This window comes from Aedes albopictus, chromosome 3, assembly GCF_035046485.1.
Source record: "Aedes albopictus strain Foshan chromosome 3, AalbF5, whole genome shotgun sequence".
Classification (NCBI taxonomy): domain Eukaryota; kingdom Metazoa; phylum Arthropoda; class Insecta; order Diptera; family Culicidae; genus Aedes; species Aedes albopictus.
In genome coordinates, this window is record NC_085138.1 from 302647769 (window position 1) to 302669103 (window position 21335).

Here is a 21335-nt window from a genome sequence, read left to right on the forward strand (position 1 = left end):
GGTTGGAATGCTTCGTCGTCCCGGCGTGGCCACAGGCTCTTCCGGTCTTCCTCCCCTGGCACGACTGTGATTGCCAGTTTCTCTGCGCCGAGCCAATGATCGGCTGAATGGCGTGCTGGACGCTGTTGCTTCGCTTGCGGGCTCCTCGGACCTGGCAGACACTCTGGTTCCAGTGGTCGGTGATGCGCAAAACAAAAGGCCTAAAAGAAAAAGCGCCCTGAAGGCTCAAATTAGTGTCACGCCCACAAATTCCGAGCTACTGTAACTCACCCTGGTTTGGGAACGCTCTTTCTCGGTGTGATCCTCAAATTACGCTCCACCTCTCGGCACCGCTCAAACGTCAAATTTTCAGTGCGAGTAAGCAGACAGCATAAATTCGTGCAGTGGACCATTGTAAGCCGCGATTAAGCGAGCGAAAACACGAAAAGGAAGCAAAACGCTCGTGCAGACGGAACAAAAAGTATGGTATACCACGACTAATCACTATGAGGACAAGGACAAGGACAAGGACACCATGTGATATAGATAAAATAGACGAACCATAGCTAACTGTATAAAACGTTCCAGTATAATTTACAAATAATATATACGTTATGGTTTTTTGTTTATCTACGAGCTATTGATTATATGCTGACCAATCTCTAACCCCGCTATTGACAATGTTTCTGACTTTGCAACTCTCCATTATCGCCACCATAGTTGAAGAAGATCTTCTTGCTTGCAAACATTATAGCCCAATATTTACCGGCGAGTGTTAGGTGACTCGCTCCGGGAGAAAATATACAAACAATCGCACTTCGCCTATCCTAGACAATAGATCCTTTTATCTTTAGGTGAACGTTAATCCTCCATATCGCATTGACCGTTGTGTGCCTCTACACTTAGCTTTCTGAAAAAAAAGTTACGAAGGTAGACGATACGATAAAGATGCTGAATATTCGAATGAACAACTAACTATTTTGTTATCTAAATTGCTATGTACAAAGAAAAAGGATCAATGCTTATAAAGATAGGAGAGATAATTCATTAAATCCTTTTTCGTCATTTTATAATGTTTAACACAGTTTATATTCTTTCCTGATGTGTGTGTTTTATGAATTAAGAATAAAATTAACTCTTCACTAGGTGTAATATCGTTGTGACCCTCGTTTAACACGAACGAATTCTGAAAGAGAGGGCTAAATATATTCAAAAATCGACGTTTTTCTTTACAATAAATATGTTGATTTTGCTCTAATATCGTACTTTTTATTAATTCCTAGGAAACACCTGGACGAAGGCTACGTTGCTATTTGATTGGTAAAATGGAGAAAATTTGTTTTACCTACAATCAGACCGCATATCGTTCGACTACCAGTGAATAATAATCTCAGTATTTTTCGGTTGTAAAATTTCGAATAAAAATTAAAAAGTTCCACTAAATATCACTCAGATGAATCGAACCTTCTACTTTCCATCTGCATTTCTAAAATGGTAAAATAAATTTCGCTTCGCCAAAATTGGGACAACGCAAATATTTTCTATAAAAGTCGATTGATTTGTTAACGATTTATAATTTTATATAGTACTCTCCACCCAAGAATATCGATTACTGGAGCAAATGTGATACAATATTTTGAGCTATTCTGACGACGATACTAGGGTGGGGCGGGGCAAGATGGGTCGCGGGGCAAGATGGGTCAGTTCCATGTTCGGGCGCATTACTCATGTTTTGATTATGTTAATAATTTTGTTAGATGTCCAGCATGAATATACAAAAGTTTGGGGCATTGATTAAAAAAATATTCACTCTCATTGTAAATAAAAAATAAAATGGTTTTTAGTCATTTTTCTTATGCGATACATTCCATATAATCTCCATATAAACGGCCGCGGGGCAAGATGGGTCACCTTCAATTTTGAACGTGTTTTTTGAGCATTCAAAAGTTATTTATTTTTTTTACAAGACTATCTTATAAATAACTTTAATCAAGCGGAATTAACGCTCAAAATTATAACATAAAATTATGATAATTTTTTAGTGAAAACATCGATTTTCAAGTCGTCTTAGGACCACTCAAATCGTAAAGTTTTTTATATTCCAAATAAATGTACCTATAAAATGTTTACTAGTAGCTCTTGTTTACTCAGTATGGATATGGAGCATATACGAATGCGGAACAAATCTTATATTTTGACGTTTTTCGTTGAGAAAATGTGAATTACTTAAAAGGTGACCCATCTTGCCCCGCACTTTTTTCACGTCGCAAAATCGATCACTTTTAAAAACTGCTTGTTTAACATCATATTTTGTATTTAATGAACTTTTTATCGACTTTTGGCATAGCTAACAAGTGTATTAAAGAGTAGTGGACGAATACAAACCAATACGATTTGTATTTACAAAGTTATGATGGTCCGTCCTTAGGTGACCCATCTTGCCCCGCCCCACCCTACTATCATGCAATAATGGTTAGCAAAAATTCGAAACATTTCTAATTTTTCATGTTAGCTATTTTCTCACAAACACTTTGATTTCGGCCATTTTGATTAATTGGTTATTTATCTTCCAATAAGGGAGTAAAATTGTACGACTGTTAGAACACTTGGATTTTATTTTCATATGAGCTAAAAATAGTAAAGAATTGGTACGTAATAACACTCCCCTGACTTCTCGGATCGAATTGTTTGAGAACGATCTCTCGGGAGATTGTTTCCCAAAAACTCGATTTGGGGAATAATTTGACGATTTCTTCCCCCCTATTTGGTCTTATTAGTCACTCTTCCGCTAGCGCAAAAGAGGAAAAATTAGCCCTTATGATTTCGTTTTCTATTTGTCCAAGCGATGAACCTGTTGTTGTGTGTGTAACGTATGGTCAGGTCACACACTCACGTTGACCACTGGTCAATGACCAGTTTTCTAAAAATTGTCCTGTTTGTCCTATTCCACGGCAAATCCACATGTCTCTTCAACGGCCTGCGTCAATTTGTCGTACATCAACTGGTACGAATCGTACATTGGAAGATCTATCCGATTGAAACAGGTGTGCGCTTTGGGTAGGTTTTGAATCGGAGCGTCCGCCGTCAAATGGATGGTGAAGAGTCGTGGTCCCACGGCTCCTGTTGAGCCTTGCAGAGCACGAAAACCTTGTAGCGGTACCCGGCAGGAACCGGTGACGAACTGTAGCAACTGGGCGCGCATCTCCGGTGAGTAAGATTCCACAATCTGGAAGAAAACATAGGAATGTGATCAGTTTAGTAGTAAGATACATATAGCTAACTGAAAAAAAATCTGAAAATCTATCGTCGAATAACAAGGGCACCATGCATACTAAATATTATGTGGCCTTTTGGTAGAATTCTGGCTGCAACCTGAAATACCTTGCATTTTGAAACCCAAATGTCAGGCATATGTGGAACGATAAAGCCTGGGTAACGTGTAATACAGACCACATTGAGATCATTAGCCTCTTTTCAGAAACTCTTATCCGTACCTCCACGTGGCACCGACCGGGCTGTGAGCAACCTTAAGGATGATTGGGTAACCCCGGTGGGAACTTAGATTGAAGGATATAAGAGACAGGAGGAACGTCTCACAACAGCGTCTGTTCCGCATATAAGGGAGACTGGATCATCGCCCGAGTGCTATTGAAAGACTCTAAGCTCAACTGCGCACCATGATCCTCCGGTAAAAACTTGCGATTGGAATCTCTGCACTTGGAACTACCAATCTCTCAACTTCATCGGGAGCACCTGCATCCTCGCCAAAAACTGAAGGAGCACGTGTTCGACGTAGTAGCGCTTAGGAAGAGTGTTGGACAGAGTCAATGATGCGGACGTTTAGAGGTAATCATATCATCTACCAGAGCTGCGTTAACACATAAGATCAAAGGTCGGTTCTTAAACTTCAGCATAATCAACGTGCACAACTCACACAGACGCATTCTACGAGCAGCTCGATTGCGAGAATGGGCGTTGCCCGAGCCACGACGCCAAGATCATCATATGAGATCTAAGCATTTGCGTATGTACGCCAGGAGGAGGAATTCAGACCAACAATTGAAAAGTTTAGAGGCCACTAGCCGACGAACGATTCTCGCTGCCTCCAACAATATGATCGTACCTAATACCTTTTTCCAACAGAGACTGCCAAGTAACACGCATGTCATATAAGAGTTACAGCAGTGCAAGTTTTTTTTGCATAGCAGATAATTTGATGTTATTCCAGCATTGTGTTGAACTTTCGACAAATTAACTTCTACACAACTAAAACTTGGAAATCGACAGCCGGTCGAAAACGGACTAGATCTTCACCCGACAAGTCCTCCAGGAATGCTATGAATACCAGGTTCCTATTCATCATCTGTTCATTGACTTCAAAGCGGCATACGATAGCAGGGATGGGAAATGTCATTCTGTTATTTGCTAATTGCTCTGCTCCTGTTTATCGACGACATATATAATTTTCCATAACTAATCATCATTATGGATTGGTGATGTAAACGGACGGAAATTTACACCGAAAGTGGTGGGAATTGAAAAATGTCATGACTTTTTTTTCGTGTAATTCCGTGGCATTTCCCATCCTTCTACGATAGTGTCGACCGCACAAAGCTATGAAGAATCATGGACCAGGACTAGGGATTTCGGTGAGCTATCCAGTTTATTCGGATCTCGCCGGGGTCTGAGACAAGGGAACCAACTCTCATGTCTACTTTTCAACAAGGCCCTAAAATGTGTAGGTAATGCAACGAGCCGGGGTACGACAGAATCCGACCAATTTGTGTACTTTGCGGACGATGTGGACATTACCGGTCCAAAACCAGTGCACTCTACGGCCAAAGCCGGAATGACACGGAGGGCAGGGCATGTTTGCCGGACAACAACCCTGAAAAAATGATGTTTGCCACATATCCGGGTGGTGGAGAAGATATAGAGCTCAGTCAGGTAGAACGTGTTCACCTATGCTTTTAAACTGATAAGCCAACTAACCTGCCAAAACCATATGATCTGCGGTGTCTCCGGAGTGCACTGCTTCAGTCGCGTGTGCGTCTTCCAGTCGTTCACATCGATCTTGCTGATACCGCCGATCACCAGTTCCAGTTCTCGTTCTTCGAATGGCCGCAGGAGCTGGCTGGGTATCAGTTCACCAAATCCTGTTCGGACAATGTATAAAAGAATTTTAAATTGGATTCATGACGCAGACTAAAGACAAAAAAAAACTTACCTTTAGATAAAGCTAAAAATTGTTGCTCGATTCCTCGCATAAATCGATAATTTACGTACAGCTTTACGTACTCCCGTTTGTTGTCCTCCGTAACCTGCACCGAAGCACCATTTGGTTTCAGTTCGTGTACCTTGAGTGCCCCAAAGCTATTGTTTTCCACACTGAACGTCGAGTCTATCACCCCGTTGATATTGTTTTCTCTGGAAAGTCAATTGAAAGGGGTTATTTTAGGAAATCAGTTGACGCGATTGAAAAACTTACAGCATCCATGTCAAACTCCGATGTAGCTCCGGGTCAACATCCTCGATGTCGTTCAGTGTGATTGGTTTGTTTAGCAGCTGCTTGTAGAAAGGCAGCGTGAAGCCTCCGTCTAGCACGTGGTTGTGAAACACAGCGATTCCCAGTATTCGTCCAACAAAGTGGAAGTACGACAGGTGATCCGGGTTTATGCCTAGATAGAACAAAAAACAACACAATTAGCTCAATTTCACCCAAGTATTCTCACAAGTGGAATCTTCCCAATTCCAAATTCTGGGAATCTTCCAAATTGGAATCTTCCCAAATCCAAATTCAACATTACTACTCACCAGAGTCAGGGTTGATCTGCAACGAGTACCGGTCGTCTCCACTGTACTGGAACAACCCATACTGGGGATTCAGCATTTCTCGCGACAGCAGGTGTAGCCACTCCCGGGCCACTCCTCCGTAGTCCAAGCCTTCTTCGCCTCTAAACTTGACCATCAGCCTTTTCCTCATGTCCCGTGGTCGCATTTTCATAATCAGTCTGGGAAGAGTAAAATATGAAGTAAAACGTAAGGAAGTACTCTTTGAAGCTATTTGGATATATCGACCCCGAAGGATCTATAGAACCACACATATAGAACCCTGTAGAACGAACCTGTAGCTCTCCTCAAAGATTTCCTGTCGAGACACCTCCAGCCGACAGTGACCTGACTGGGGCTGCAGGGCTTGCAGTTCGACGCGCAAAGACCGGATCTTTCCGACCAGGTCCCGTCGATACTTGGGCAGTGATTCGGCACCATCCAGCAACCCTTGCGGTAGATCGGGAATGTTGTTAGGTGGCACCCGGTGCGGTGTTGGTTCCTGTAGTTATTAAGGGATGTTTTAGCAGTTCTATTGATTTTCGTAGTGTCAACAAGAAACACTTACCACAGACAGTCCATTACTGCCGGAAGCGGTCGCTTCCGGTGGCATCATTAGCCGTGAACTTCCGGCGACAGCTCCCAAAGCTCCATTAGATACCTGTGGACCAGCACCGGAAAGATAACTAATGGCAGTCGCTACAACCTGATTCGTCGAAGAGCATCCAGCCGTTGCTGATCCCCCAGCGGAAGTGCTCTGACCGGCGGGAGGTTGTGCTTGTTTTCGGATTATTTGCAAGATGTGTCCATTGAGTCGCGGGTCGGTGAACTGGGTGGTTCGGTTGTTATGATCTACGAAATACACCCGACCCGAAGCGGTCTTCCGTTGTTCCCAACCGTGCGGCAGGGGTCCCAATGTTTCCGGTGCGATATTTTGCGTGTCAAAGTCTCGCGGTATCCGGGGATCATGCCAGGTGGACATTTTGGTTGGAATATGGTAGAAATAGACTTGTCCTTGCTGGGTGGTGCGCATTTCTATTGAAGAAATCGAAATGAACACTAAATTAGAAAACGACTTCATATTGCCAGAATACATCAATGTAGTAACACTAAACGAACTCTCAGCGTTTTACTAAAAAAAACAGCCGATGGAATAAAGCAAAAATTTCTAATCATTATGAGCAACCATGTGAGCAATACGGTTATTCTGCCATTGAAGAACAACAGAATCGATTTGTGGTTCTGATCAATCACTGATGTTGATTATGAAACACCCTTCCAGTTTCATCTCACTTACCATAACCAGGAGGAAGATCAACAGCCGGTCGTATCACAGGGGCACTCCCACGGACTTGCGGTGGCGGCATTACCGGTGACGGTCGTGTCGTTCGAGATGGCCGTCTACGCGAAGAAGATTCGTCCGTGTTGCGCGACGAGCGACGCGTTCTGTGCGCCGATGGTTCCCGACTTCCGTCGGTTGTGCTGTTGAGAGCTGGCTGTTGGGGTTGAGGCTGTGATCTTCCCGGCCCCGGTGGCGCTTCCATGTGATGTCCATCCGCCGTTCGACTGCTACCGTTGTGGAGATTGGCTGATGCGGGCAAAAACGAAGGCACTGGCGGCTGCTGGGACGACATCGAGGTGTTGCTTGTGTTGTCTCGATCAGCATGGGTCGGTGTGTTGTTTGCAACAGAACTACTGTTGCTGACAATCGAGCCGTTCATCAAGACTCCGTTGCTGACATTGCTAGTACTGGAATTGTTCAATATTGAAAAGCTTCCCCCTGCACATGCAGAAACGTTTGCAACGTTGCTGTTGTTACTACTGGTGTTGTTGCTACTGCTGCCGTTAGAAGTGGGCGTGCTGTGCGCATTTGGAACAATGCCATTCGATTGGGGTGAACGTACTGTGGACGGATCAATTGACAGTGAACCTATTGCACTTGGCAATCCCGTCAGCAACTGTGGATCCCTGTGAAAGAGAAAATTATTGCAAATGCATAAAAATCAAGAAATGATTTTTCCACACAAATGAAAGTCTGGAGAGCTTGTCAGCATGAAAACCCTACCTGGTTGCTCCTTGGCTCCGTGGCGTTGATAGTTCAGTTGCAGATTTCGGTGTCACTGGGCTATTGTTCTCGCTCAACGGGCTAGTACTGGAACTAGGAGTTATCAACATGCTGTCGTCCCGTATCCGAGCGGGACTTTTAGCGTCACGTCTACCAACCCCACCTCCATTGCCTGGTCCAATCATTGCACCATTGGTTATACCTGTACTACCGTTTTCCACATCTTTCGGCCGATCCTTGGATACATTGCAATTTTCCTTGTTATTGGAGTTGTTGAGCATTATCTCCGTCGAGTGCCTTCGACTGCTGGAGTCACTGGATTGAATACTATTGATACTATTATTAGTGGCCGATTTCGACGGACCGGGTGGAATTGAGTCGGCACTACTATTATTACTGCTACCGTTACTTAAAGCCGGCGGTAGCGAACCGGCTGGTTCCGTTGGTCGGTCCCACTGTGTTGTTTTAGTGACGTGGTTCACATAGTACACCCGATTAGTCTGCGTCAGACGTTCCTCCCAACCAGCGGGTAGTTCATCCTTCAGAATTTCCTCATCGTCATCTGGCCCCCGTACGTCACCCGCTGGACCAACGATAGCTAACGGGGTACCGCCAGTGGTACCATCTCGGGACATGAGCGATACGATAATTTGGCCTTTTACCGGATCCGGATCATCGTGCGAGGCTTTGCACAGCTCTAGTCGTTGGTCTGAAAAAATGATATGCGAAGAGAATACTAAATCAGTAACACTTTTAAGGGATTGATTCACCAAATACGCTACTCAAGTTGTTACATCACCAACTTTATACTTTCGATCAAAATTTTAGGACTTATCCGCTAGGGCTAGAGAATCTGAAAGAACCTATTAGAATGTTTAAAAGGGTGGGAGCTCAAGCATACAAGATCTTATCGGCATCCTTCTAAAAACACCACCTTCCGAAGGCCAGCAATTCAGTCTAGCTATTTAGAAATATATTTTGAGGAAATGCCAATCTGCCCATAACTGCCTATTTGTAACATTTGCAGTTTTTGTCAATATTGAGTTAATACCGGGGCTCATCTCCAAATCATCAGTACTTTCATCTATCCAAATAAACTTTACAAGTTTGTTCCACAAAATGTGAAAACAATACCAAGTCGTTTTGTCTCATTAACAAAAAATAACGAATGTAACCGCATAACAGTCACACTGGGAATACACACTGGCCTCATAGCGTACATCCAATCATATATCGCTCTGATATTTTTTTGAACTATTCGCCCAGCATACAAGAAGAGCTGTAGAAGATTTCATTGCATAGTAATTGACTTTGAATTTTTGCCAAATTTTTGAAATTTAGATCCTTTTTCATACCAGTGCAAGTTGCAAACTTTGAGCTCAATTTTCTCCAATGCCTACTTTTGTCGAATGTGACTGTTATGCAGTTATGGGCAGCAATGTAAAACCCGAAGTTCCCGGGAAGGCAATCACAGTTCTCTGGGTTTGTGGGTTTTAAAAAAATGTGAACCAACCACGGGGCTGCTCAATCTAAAATTATTAAGAATTTTAAATATTTTTACTCGGGTGCTAAATATATTTATGCATGAGATCGTGAGTTCCATCTAATTTGACATATGCGGAAGCAAAACATAAGAACTCATCAAAGTCAGCCGCGATTGAAAGTGGACATTGACAAATCAGCTCAAATGTCAGACATTTTCGGCACGGTAAAGGCTGGGTATGCTGCGCAATTCAGATCCCATTGTGATCCACTAGCCTCTGCCCAGCAACTCCTATCCCTACCTCCACGCGGTACCGGCCGGAAACTATGAGCAACCTTAGGGAAGATCGGGTAACCAACCCCGGTGGGACCTTTGGTCGTAGGCTGACAGGGAAGGGGGGGTTTGCTTCGACAAACCTGAGCGTCTGTTCTCCAGGAGGAGCGGCTCACAACAGCGTCTGATCCCCATGTTAGGGGCGGCTGATCTACGTCCGAGTGCCAGGGAAGGACTCTAAGCTCAACTGTGCACTATGGTCCTCCGGAAAGTAGGGGGTTGGTGTCAGGCCCTACGAGCCAGCCGTAAAAAACCATTGTAACGGAAAATCAGCAACAGAATAATACGAACCGAGACCAACGGCAACGACCCCAGCGAACAAAAAGGACTTGCGATTGGAAACTCGGTACGTGGAACTGCCGATCTCTCAACTTCATTGGGAGCACCCGCATACTCGCCGATCTACTGAAGGACCGCGGGTTCGGCATCGTAGCGCTGCAGGAGGTGTGTTGGACAGGATCCATGGTGCGAACGTTTAGAGGTAATCATACCATCTACCAGAGCTGCGGCAACACACGCGAGCTGGGAACAGCTTTCATCGTGATGGGTGATATGCAGAGGCGCGTGATCGGTTGGTGGCCGATCGACGAAAGAATGTGCAGGTTGAGGATCAAGGGCCGATTCTTCAACTTCAGCATAATAAACGTGCACAGCCCACACTCCGGAAGTACTGATGATGATAAGGACGCATTTTACGCGCAGCTCGAACGCGAGTACGATCGCTGCCCAAGCCACGACGTCAAGATCATCATAGGAGATTTGAACGCTCAGGTAGGCCAGGAGGAGGAATTCAGACCGACGATTGGTAAGTTTAGCGCCCACCAGCAAACGAACGAAAACGGCCTACGACTCATTGATTTCGCCGCCTCCAAAAATATGGCCATACGTAGCACCTTTTTCCAACACAGCCTCCCTTATCGTTACACCTGGAGATCACCACAGCAGACGGAATCTCAAATCGACCACGTTCTGATTGACGGACGGCACTTCTCCGACATTATCGACGTCAGGACCTATCGTGGCGCCAACATCGACTCCGACCACTATCTGGTGATGGTCAAACTGCGCCCAAAACTCTCCGTCATCAACAATGTACGGTACCGGCGACCGCCACGGTACAACCAAGAGCGACTGAAGCAACCGGATGTCGCCTCAGCATACGCGCAGAATCTCGAAGCCGCGTTGCCAGACGAGGGCGAGCTCGATGAGGCCCCTCTAGAGGACTGCTGGAGTACAGTGAAAGCAGCCATCAACGACGCAGCCGAGAGCACCATCGGGTACGTGGAACGGAATCGACGAAACGAATGGTTCGACGAAGAGTGCAGAACGGTTTTGGAGGAGAAGAACGCAGCGAGGGCGGTAATGCTGCAGCAAGGGACTCGACAGAACGTGGAACGTTACAAACAGAAGCGGAAACAGCAGACCCGCCTCTTTCGGGAGAAAAAGCGCCGCCTGGAAGAAGCGGAGTGTGAAGAAATGGAGCTGCTGTGCCGTTCCCAAGAATCACGGAAGTTCTATCAGAAGCTCAACGCATCCCGCAACGGCTTCGTGCCGCGAGCCGAAATATGCAGGGATAAAGACGGAGGCCTCTTGACGGACGGACGTGAGGTGATCGAAAGGTGGAAGCAGCACTTCGATCAGCACCTGAACGGCGTGGAGAGCGTAGGCACGGGAGCCCACGGCAACGGAGGAAATGACGACGCCAATGCAGCGGAGGACGGAAATGAACCAACTCCCACGCTGAGGGAAGTTAAGGATGCCATTCACCAGCTCAAAACCAACAAAGCAGCTGGTAAGGATGGTATCGCAGCTGAACTTATCAAGATGGGCCCAGAAAAGTTGGCCACCTGTCTGCATCGGCTGATAGTCAGGATCTGGGAAACCGAACAGCTACCGGAGGAGTGGAAGGAAGGGGTAATCTGCCCCATTCACAAGAAAGGTGACCATTTGGAATGTGAGAACTTCAGGGCGATCACTATTTTGAATGCTGCCTACAAAGTGCTATCCCAGATCATCTTCCGTCGTCTGTCACCTAAAACAAATGAGTTCGTGGGAAGTTATCAAGCCGGCTTCATCGACGGCCGGTCGACAACGGACCAGATCTTTACCGTACGGCAAATCCTCCAGAAATGCCGTGAATACCAGGTCCCAACGCACCACCTGTTCATCGACTTCAAAGCGGCATACGATAGTATCGACCGCGCAGAGCTATGGAGAATCATGGACGAAAACGGCTTTCCTGGGAAGCTGACTAGACTGATTAAAGCAACGATGGACGGTGTGCAAAACTGCGTAAGGGTTTCGGGTGAACTATCCAGTTCATTCGTATCTCGCCGGGGACTGCGACAAGGTGACGGACTCTCATGTCTACTCTTCAACATCGCGCTGGAAGGTGTGATGCGACGAGCCGGGCTCAACAGCCGGGGAACGATTTTCACAAAATCCGGTCAATTTGTGTGCTTTGCGGACGACATGGACATTATCGCTAGAACATTTGGAACGGTGGCAGAACTGTACACCCGCCTGAAACGCGAAGCAGCAAAGGTCGGACTGGTGGTGAATGCCTCAAAAACAAAGTACATGCTGGTAGGCGGAACCGAACACGACCGGATCCGTCTGGGTAGTAATGTTACGATAGACGGGGATACTTTCGAGGTGGTGGAGGAATTCGTCTACCTCGGATCCTTACTGACGGCTGACAACAACGTGAGCCGTGAAATTCGGAGGCGCATCATCAGCGGAAGTCGGGCCTACTATGGGCTCCAGAAGAAACTGCGGTCGAAAAAGATTCACCCACGCACCAAATGCACCATGTACAAAACGTTAATAAGACCGGTAATCCTCTACGGGCACGAGACATGGACCATGCTCGAGGAGGACCTACAAGCACTCGGAGTTTTCGAGCGACGCGTGCTAAGAACGATCTTCGGCGGTGTGCAGGAGAACGGTGTGTGGCGGAGAAGGATGAACCACGAGCTCGCTGCACTTTACGGCGAACCCAGCATCCAGAAGGTGGCCAAAGCCGGAAGGATACGGTGGGCAGGGCATGTTGCAAGAATGCCGGACAACAACCCTGCAAAGCTGGTGTTTGCAACGGATCCGGTTGGCACAAGAAGGCGTGGAGCGCAGAGAGCACGATGGGCGGACCAGGTGGAGCGTGACTTGGCGAGCATTGGGCGTGACCGAGGATGGAGAGCGGCAGCCACAAACCGAGTATTGTGGCGTACTATTGTTGATTATGTCTTGTCTTAATGATGTGGAACAAATAAATGTAATGTATGTATGTCAGACATTTTCAGAAAATGAAAATTGGATTGCATCTTTTCTGCAAATGGAAATGGATAATTGCATCTCTTTTTTGTACAGCTGTATTAAAATTAATGTTTGTTTCAGATCTGATTTCGCCCATGGTTTTGCCACTGTCTACTGGAAGTTCTAAACTGTTTTGGCGAAACCCGGAACCCGGCGGATTACTTTAGTTATCAAGTTCTGAAATGGGCGCGTATCTTGATTGCATTTCAATCAAGGGGTTGGTCATTCAGCACACTTCATTTGTGCCGTGATTTTTGAGCGTGTGCCAATATGTGCCTAAACTGTGCCGGTTGTTTTTCAGTGCACTGAAAAAAATGTTGTTGTGGAAACTACCGATTCCATAGTAAAATTACTAACCGTACCTATGATTCTCAACCGACAACAATTCCCAGTTAATTCCACTAAAACACTGTCAACTTAACTAGCAGTGCAGTTAACATAACCAGAAGTAATCTTAATTTAACAAATGAGCATTGTATTTTTAACCATACTGTGATGTAAAATGCGTGTCCTGGAAAAATTAACAATGTTTTGTTGTTGAGACGACTATGCTTTTAGTTGAATTTACTACAATGCATTGTAATTTCAAGCATATTTCAGTTACCTTAACAGATTTTGTTGTCGGTTGAGAATCATAGGTACGGTTAGTAATTTTACTATGGAATCGGTAGTTTCCACAACAAAATTTATTTCAGTGTGTGTGCCGAACGTGCCGGAGGTGTGCCGAATGTGCCCAGTGGAATATTTTCTTGAAATGTTTTTGCGCTAATTATAATCCTGTCTATTTTTCGCGAATGTTATTGGTCTAGTCGGTGTTTACCGATAAAATTCCACCCAGAACACTTGTCTAGAACCTGTATGAAGGGATTTTTTGCAATCGTAAGTATAATGACAGTTTGATTCCATACCGCAAAGTTGGATTTCTATGTTGTGCCCATGTGTGCGGGATTGTGCCGGCATGTGTGCCGAGATGTGCCGGCATGTGTGCCGGGCACAATGTGCCGAGTGACCAACCCCTTGATTTCAATCAAATATCCTCATCTTGCATGGATTTGCTTCCTGCATCGATTAACTCAAATAAGAGCAGGGGCGATATTTTAGTGATGCCATTATCTCAAGGTTCTATTGAAGCAAGACCTCCACCAGACACTATACTACAACTCGTTATAGATCGAATGACGGCCGATTAGTTTCTAGTACGGAAATTGTCGATTATGTGTTTCTTAATTCTACATTAAACTTTAAGGGCTTTGTCAATATAAATTAGAATTTATTATTAAAACACCACTTGAAGCACCAGCTTCACAGCTTCCTTTCCTTTAAACATATCTGCTGACAAGTAAAATATGGTTATTAATATTTTGTAAGTACGAAAGCAGATAGCGATGGTCGTTTCCCTGAATAGCTCTACCGCTGAAATTTTTTAAGTACCGTGCTTCTGTATTTCTGGTTACGGTTGGTCAACGGTTATCCACTTATCCACGAGCGGTAATGGCGGCGGCGGGCACGAAAAACCGATTCGAATTTTGACGTTTCTTGGGGATCGCAATCGGTTGGCGCCATCAAACAGAAAACCAAATCGACCACGTTCTAATGGACGGTAAATTCTTCTCAGATATAGCCAATCGGAGGAACATCCGATCCGCCATAAGTAGTACCTCGGCTACAGCACTAGGCTTCGCGACTCCGAATCACAGAAACGACTGGTACGATGGCGAATGTGAATAATAGGACAGATCGGTGAAGTACTAGATTTGTAGTAATGAGCTGAATTTTAGTATGGTGAGAAGGTCAATTCTCCGTTTCTGCAATGAAATGATGCAAAAAGCGTGGGTATTATGATTCCATGCCTAATTTGATGCTGTTTGAGCAAAACTTTGGGCATCAGTGTTGTTGTTTTCTCCATTTCTTGCAACATAAACAACATAGTTATCCAAAGTTTTGCTCAAACAGCATCAAATTAAGCAAGGAATCATAATACCCACACTTTTTGCACCATTTCATTGCAGAAACGGAGAATGGACCTTCTCACCATACTAAAATTCAGCTCATTACTACAAATCTAGTACTACACCGAACGTGCCCCATTCAAAACGAGAAGAATGCAGCATGGGCGAGAATGCTGCAACACCGTACGAAAGCGAATGAGGCACATTATAGACAGACACGGAACAGGTAGAACTCAGTCTTCCGGATGAAGAAGCGCCAGCAGGAAGAACGAGATCGCGAAGCGATGGAAGAGCTTAAGGACACATGAAAGTTCTACGAGAAGCTGAACCGCTCGCGCGGAGGCTTTGTACCACAAGCCGACATGTGTCGAGAAAATCACGGGAATATTCTCACGAGCGAGCGTGAGGTGGTCAAGAGGTGGCGGCAGCATTACGATGAGCACCTCAATGGTGACGTTGCAAGTACTGAAGATGGCGTGGTAACACATCTAGGAGTATGTGCACAGGACGAAAGACTTCCAGCCCCTGACATCCAAGAAATTGAGGAGGAGTTTGACCGGTTAAAAAACAACAAAGCCGCTGGAGCAGATCAACTACCAAGCGAGCTTCTAAAATACGGTGGAGGAGCACTGGTGAGAGCACTACACTGGGTTATTACCAAGATTTGGGAGGAGGAAGTATTACCAGAGGAATGCATGGAAGGTATCGTGTGTCCCATCTACAAAATGGGCGACAAGTTGGATTGCGAGAACTACCGCGCGATCACCCTATTGAGCGCTGCCTACAAGATACTCTCTCAAATTTTATGCCGCCGTCTATCACCGATTGCATGAGAGTTCGTGGGGCAATATCAGGCTGGATTCATGGGTGAACGCGCTACAACGGACCAGATGTTCGCCATCCCCCAGGTGTTGCAGAAATGCCGCGAATACAATGTGCCCACACATCACTTGTTCATCGATTTAAAATCGGCGTATGATACAATCGATCGAGAACAGCTATGCACGAATACGAATTCCCGGATAAACTGATACGATTGATCAAGGCGACGATGGATCGAGTGATGTGCGTAGTTCGAGTATCAGGGACACTCTCGAGTCCCTTCGAATATCGCAGAGGGTTATGGCAAGGTGATAGACTTTTGTGCTTGCTGTTTAACATCGCCTTAGATTAGAAGGTGTAATAAGGAGAGCGGGGACAAACACTCTCGGTGGAACGATTTTTACGAAGTTCTTTCAGCTGGTTGGTTTTCCTGATGATATTGATAATATTGCTCGTAAATTTTAGACGATGGCGGAAACGTACATCCGACTAAAGAGTGAAGCCAGGCGAATCGGATTAATCAATAATGTGTCGAAGACAAATTACATGATGGCAAAGGACTCCAGGGAGGAATCACCCGAATTTATATCGATGGTGATGAAATCGAGGCGGTTGAAGAATTTGTGTACTTGGGCTCACTGGTGATCGCCGATAACGACACCAGCAGAGAAATTCAGAGGCACATTGTGGCAGGAAATCGTGCTTACTTTGGACTCTGCAGAACTCTACGATCGAATAAAGTTCGCCGTAACACGAAGTTAATCATCTACAAAACGTTGATTAGACCGGTCGTCCTCTATGGGCACGAAACATGGACCCTACGTGCAGAGGACCAACGCGCCCTTGGAGTTTTCGAACGGAAGGTGTTGCGTACCATCTATGGCGGAGTGCAGATGAAAGACGGGACTTGGAGAAGGCGAATGAACCACGAGCTGCATCAGCTGCTGAGAGAACCAACCATCGTCCATACCGCGAAAATCGGGAGGCTCGGTGGGCGGGTCACGACATCAGGATAGCAACCCGACTAAAATGGACTCTCGAGTCATACGACCGGTACAAGAAGACGTGGAGCGCAGCGAGCTAGGTGGGTCGACCGGGTGGAGGACGATCGGCGGACCCTACGCAGAGTGCGGAACTGGAGACAAACAGCCATGGACCGAGTGGAGTGGAGACGGCTACTATGCACAGCAGAGGCCACCCCGGCCTGATCGGTAAGGCAAGTATCCATAAATTAAAAGCTGAATACAATACCATTTGATCATCTGAATGCAGGTTTTGCGTCAGATTGATGAAATTCAAGATATTGGCGAGTTTTAGGGATGATCTCCTTCAATTTTAGCAAAATTTCCAAAAATATATGAAGAAATGTATGTTTTTCAATAAAAAAACAATCTAAAAATTCTTTCTCAACGTTTATTTGACATATCATATGTAGGCGAGTTACATTAAAAAATTCAGCTCAATCGGAGCATTGATTTAGGAGAATGGGATGTGTGAAGTGAGCGACTTAGCTTAAAAATAGAATAAAAATCGATTTCAAAACATCAACCTTGTATGGAAAGTCGAAAAAAATTCCGCTCTACTGTTTTTTTTTTTCCTTCGCGTTTTCGAACTCAGGGCATGATTCTACACCAATAATAATCATCAGCTTACCGAGTTCAAAAATGCTGTAAACTAGTGTTATTCGTGACTCATTTTCATATGTATCTCCTCCAATATTATCCGAATCTTCAAGTTTTCTGATTAGATCCAAAAAGACAGTCACATTTTCTTCTGCAATATAACGTATGCAATCTTGTTTATAGGGTCTATACACAGCATTGTAGATATTTCCCAAGCAATCTAAATGTTCTAGATTCTCAAGATCATGCTAGAGATCAGGTCATACGATCTACCACAACACATCCAGAGTTGTGTACATGTCCACGTCTAACGAGAAGATGCTAACTGGTTCTACAAAGTCAGATGAATCATTCTTGATTAATGTTGATTTGTGTAGGTCCGTAAGTTTTTCCGAAATTTCAGTTAAAATGATCTTTTACATCATCTACGTTTTGTAATTTTACGTATCCACTCTTGTTGAGTGAGTGAGTATACATAATTACATATAAATAAAAGTATATTTACATACATAAATATATCTGTACAATTACATCATGCCAATTTTCCAGATTACTTTATTTCTAAATATTACTACCATTTTGCCGGGATCTAGTATACATTGATAAAGTAACTGAAGGTTTTTTTTTCTGTTCGGATGAGCCACTGCGACCAGTATTTAGATCTTTTGTGGCAATACCCGTATCCTTAGTATTTAGTGCATGTCGTACTACTCCATTGTCATTGAGAGGCAATGAAGCATCGATTTCTGTACAGATCTTGTTTTGTTTCCTCAGAGGTTCGAGAAATCGAATGTGATGAAAAAGTACCGTTTTCACAGGGAAATAAATCCCAGCGAAAGTGCGCCCTTAATCACACATAATCGATTCTATTTGTGAGAAAAACAAAATGATAGAACTGATATTTGTCCATGCATCGGAACTCTGGCTTCATCCGTGTCTTGCTCATAGTTTAGTCCCAGGACAACATTGAAAAACCCGGGGCTTTAGGCTAGTTGCAAAACGCTGTCAAATTAGAGAATGTGTTCGGTAATAAGAATTCACGTGAGTCCTTGTATCACCAGTATTTATCAGTCCTTAGTAGGTTATTACGCAATTAGATACGCAAAGCATGTTTGTTTTCCTTACATCAAGTGTAGTCTCGGCGAGGACAAACCGAGTCTTTAACTATCCGTAAGGCAGAATAAATGCAATTTTAGAAACTGTCACTAGTAACAAGGGCTTTGTACCATGAATCCTTATTACCAAAACGCATTACCCTAGCTTAACAAACTGGATGTCACCAGGGTTCAGTTTGGTAGATCTTGCTTCGTAACGCAACCCAAAAGGGAGATCTACCCACGTTACGGGCTCCGTTAAAGATCGAGCATGTTTTAAACCCCCTCAACCATTCATCCCTCAGCACGGGTCGCCTGACACCTTCGATTGGGGTTCCCTGTTTGGTGGACTTTTACCCCCGGAACAGGGGGTCCGTAGTGCTATTCTAAGCCGGCAACTACACGGGCTAACTGAAGGTTAGGAAGATTATCTGTAATATGGCCAAATAGGGAACCATTATGGCGATAACTGGTACACTCAGCCTAGTCAATGCAGTAGCAAAAGTTAGAATTTTTACGTAGGGAATCTGTTTGGATATGTTTGGTTACGACAGAACATCTTTGAAGTATTTGTTGATCTGGTAGATCCTATAATCTAATTTCGGAACAGTGTCTTCAATATCTGATATACTTTTGAATCGATAAAAAATATTTTTCTTGGTTTAATGAGTCTTACTAAACCTGCCCTGCTAGGAGAAACGTTGAGAATTCATGTATTTAATTTAAATCTTTCAATATTACAACTCCAGGACAGTTTGGATAACCTAGAAAATCCCGCGAAAAAATCAACATAGTATATCAATATTTCTTTGAGTATGATATTTGTACCATTGCCGAAACATAAATTCTTTCACGAAAATATATGTAGAAAAAAGTCGTACCGAAAGGTTAAATTAGAGAACCTATCAAGTAAGAGACCTTTCAGTATACTCAACTGAAGTTTGGCCTAAATGTCACTTTACACGTCTGGGCCCCTCAACTGCCAACTCAGGTATGCATCCAGTCTGCAAATAGAGTCAAGCTCGCGAGCCTCATTAATGATGCATTTGTATGCACGTTTTCTTCATGGGGCATTCGGTGTGGCGTCAATGAGAAACACCACTCGCAAACAACCGTTGTCAGTTCAAGTGTCTTGATTTTCTGACTGCACACTAGCGTTTCAAGGTCATATACGTGTGAATTTTTAAATCATTATTGCCACCAACCGGCGGCGCGGCGCGGCGTTGCCAGTTACGGCTCGTTTTCTCTCCCACGTTTCCCGTGCTCGTCGCGTCCTCGTCGTCAACGTCGGTCGTTTCAAGTGCTCTCTCTGTATATCAGCTGAAACTTGCTCATCAACATTATTATCTATATTTTTTATTTATATATACATGGCGCGACGTCGCCGTCGTCAGCGCCTTTACTGACCGTCTACACAACGTGCTGCCGCCGTTTGTCAACAACGGTTAGCGCCAGCGCCAAAACTGATCCCCCGCGTTGTCGGCTTCCGCAACCTGTCGGTGTCGGTATATTTAAGCATTGAGATAAATACTTACATCCCGTATCTTTGAGCCTTTGAATTGTGCTGGATACGATCCGAACGCAACCCAGGAAACCGGAACCCTGGCGTTTCTGCACCTTGCGTTGGTTCCAGATGGATATCGTGATGTTATCGTTCTTTCCCAGGTACAGATCGTAATGGGTATTCCATTTCGGCTCCAGCGATGCTTTGCATATTTCCGTCTTGTACTCTTGTGCGGTACCATCAACGTGAATTTTCGCGAAAGGGTCCGGCAGTCCTGTTGAAGAAAGCGAAGAAACAAAAACCGTTAAGTATCTATTCACGAATTATGGGCATCAAATGCAATCATACAGAGACCGAAAGAGGTCAAGTTCTTTGAAAAGAATGATACGGCAAAATAAATAATGTATACAAGGAGCACCCAACCCTAGACAGGCGAAGCGTAAACGCAAACACGGTAATTATGAAGCAAAACAAAAGCCGAAATTGAGTGTTCTCAATGTTAGGCAAAATAGAAAACAACAAAATTCATCAATGACAGGAAGTGGAACCGTTTGAATGCATATGTTTCAACTTTGGCGCTCTCTCACTTGGCAGCCGGGCCGGGCCGTGTCGGTGGACGGTATCGTATGGGGTTATTTTTAAACTATAATGCATTCGTATTAGACTGGACGGGCGGTAAGCAAGCGCTTACCAAATGTGGTTATATTATACTAGCAACAACGGGTTGAGGTTACTGTACGTATGCATATGGAATCGTTTTGTGGTTAACTAATTCGAATTGACCCTTCAGAACCGCAACGTTGATCATCGTCCAAGCATATCCGTTCCCCGACAGAAAGCGTTGAACTTGTAGCATAATATGGTATTGACAAAAAGATAATTATGAAACAGAAATATTAGAAGAATGTGAAAAAATGACACTAGTTTATCGTTTTCAATAAGTTCTGGAAGAAGTTTAAATAACATCGTAGGGAACTTCTTGGTGTGCGCTGAGATGTGTAATAATCGAAAGGTAGTAACGGCACCACGACGAACACCGCAGTGGCCTAGACAATACAGAACTCCCAGAACAGATCCAGGCTGAAGATAAAGTAGAGAAAGACACCAGTATGTACATACGGTATACGCATCCTCTACGACATCGCACGACGTCTTATTAAAACAAGGATGAATCTGAGGATAACAGTGAAAGCCACCACTGGACAGTTACGCACCGCAGTTACTCACCGCACGCACAGACGAAACGTAAGTCTCAGGTTTAATGCATGACTTAGACAGTTTAGTCTCGATAAGAGATTACAATCTTCCTAATTTTAATTTACAGTTTGGAGAAGACACGAATT

General features: G+C 44.4%; 1 protein-coding gene across 2 annotated transcripts; it reads right to left on the reverse strand.

The window, feature by feature from the left end:
- Positions 1 to 546: 546 nt before the first annotated feature.
- On the reverse strand, positions 547 to 20266 carry LOC109413135 (E3 ubiquitin-protein ligase SMURF2; the record flags this gene model as incomplete). 2 transcript variants are annotated; one of them, XR_009995618.1, is given in 11 exon segments in its annotated part: positions 547 to 1890; positions 2260 to 3205; positions 4972 to 5135; positions 5207 to 5406; positions 5468 to 5657; positions 5794 to 5990; positions 6105 to 6310; positions 6377 to 6843; positions 7106 to 7776; positions 7874 to 8582; positions 20024 to 20266. XR_009995618.1 is itself a non-coding variant. In XM_062842342.1 (10 exon segments), coding segments are annotated over 10 exon segments (3332 nt in total), but the record flags the coding sequence as incomplete, so codon positions are not given.
- Positions 20267 to 21335: the final 1069 nt, after the last annotated feature.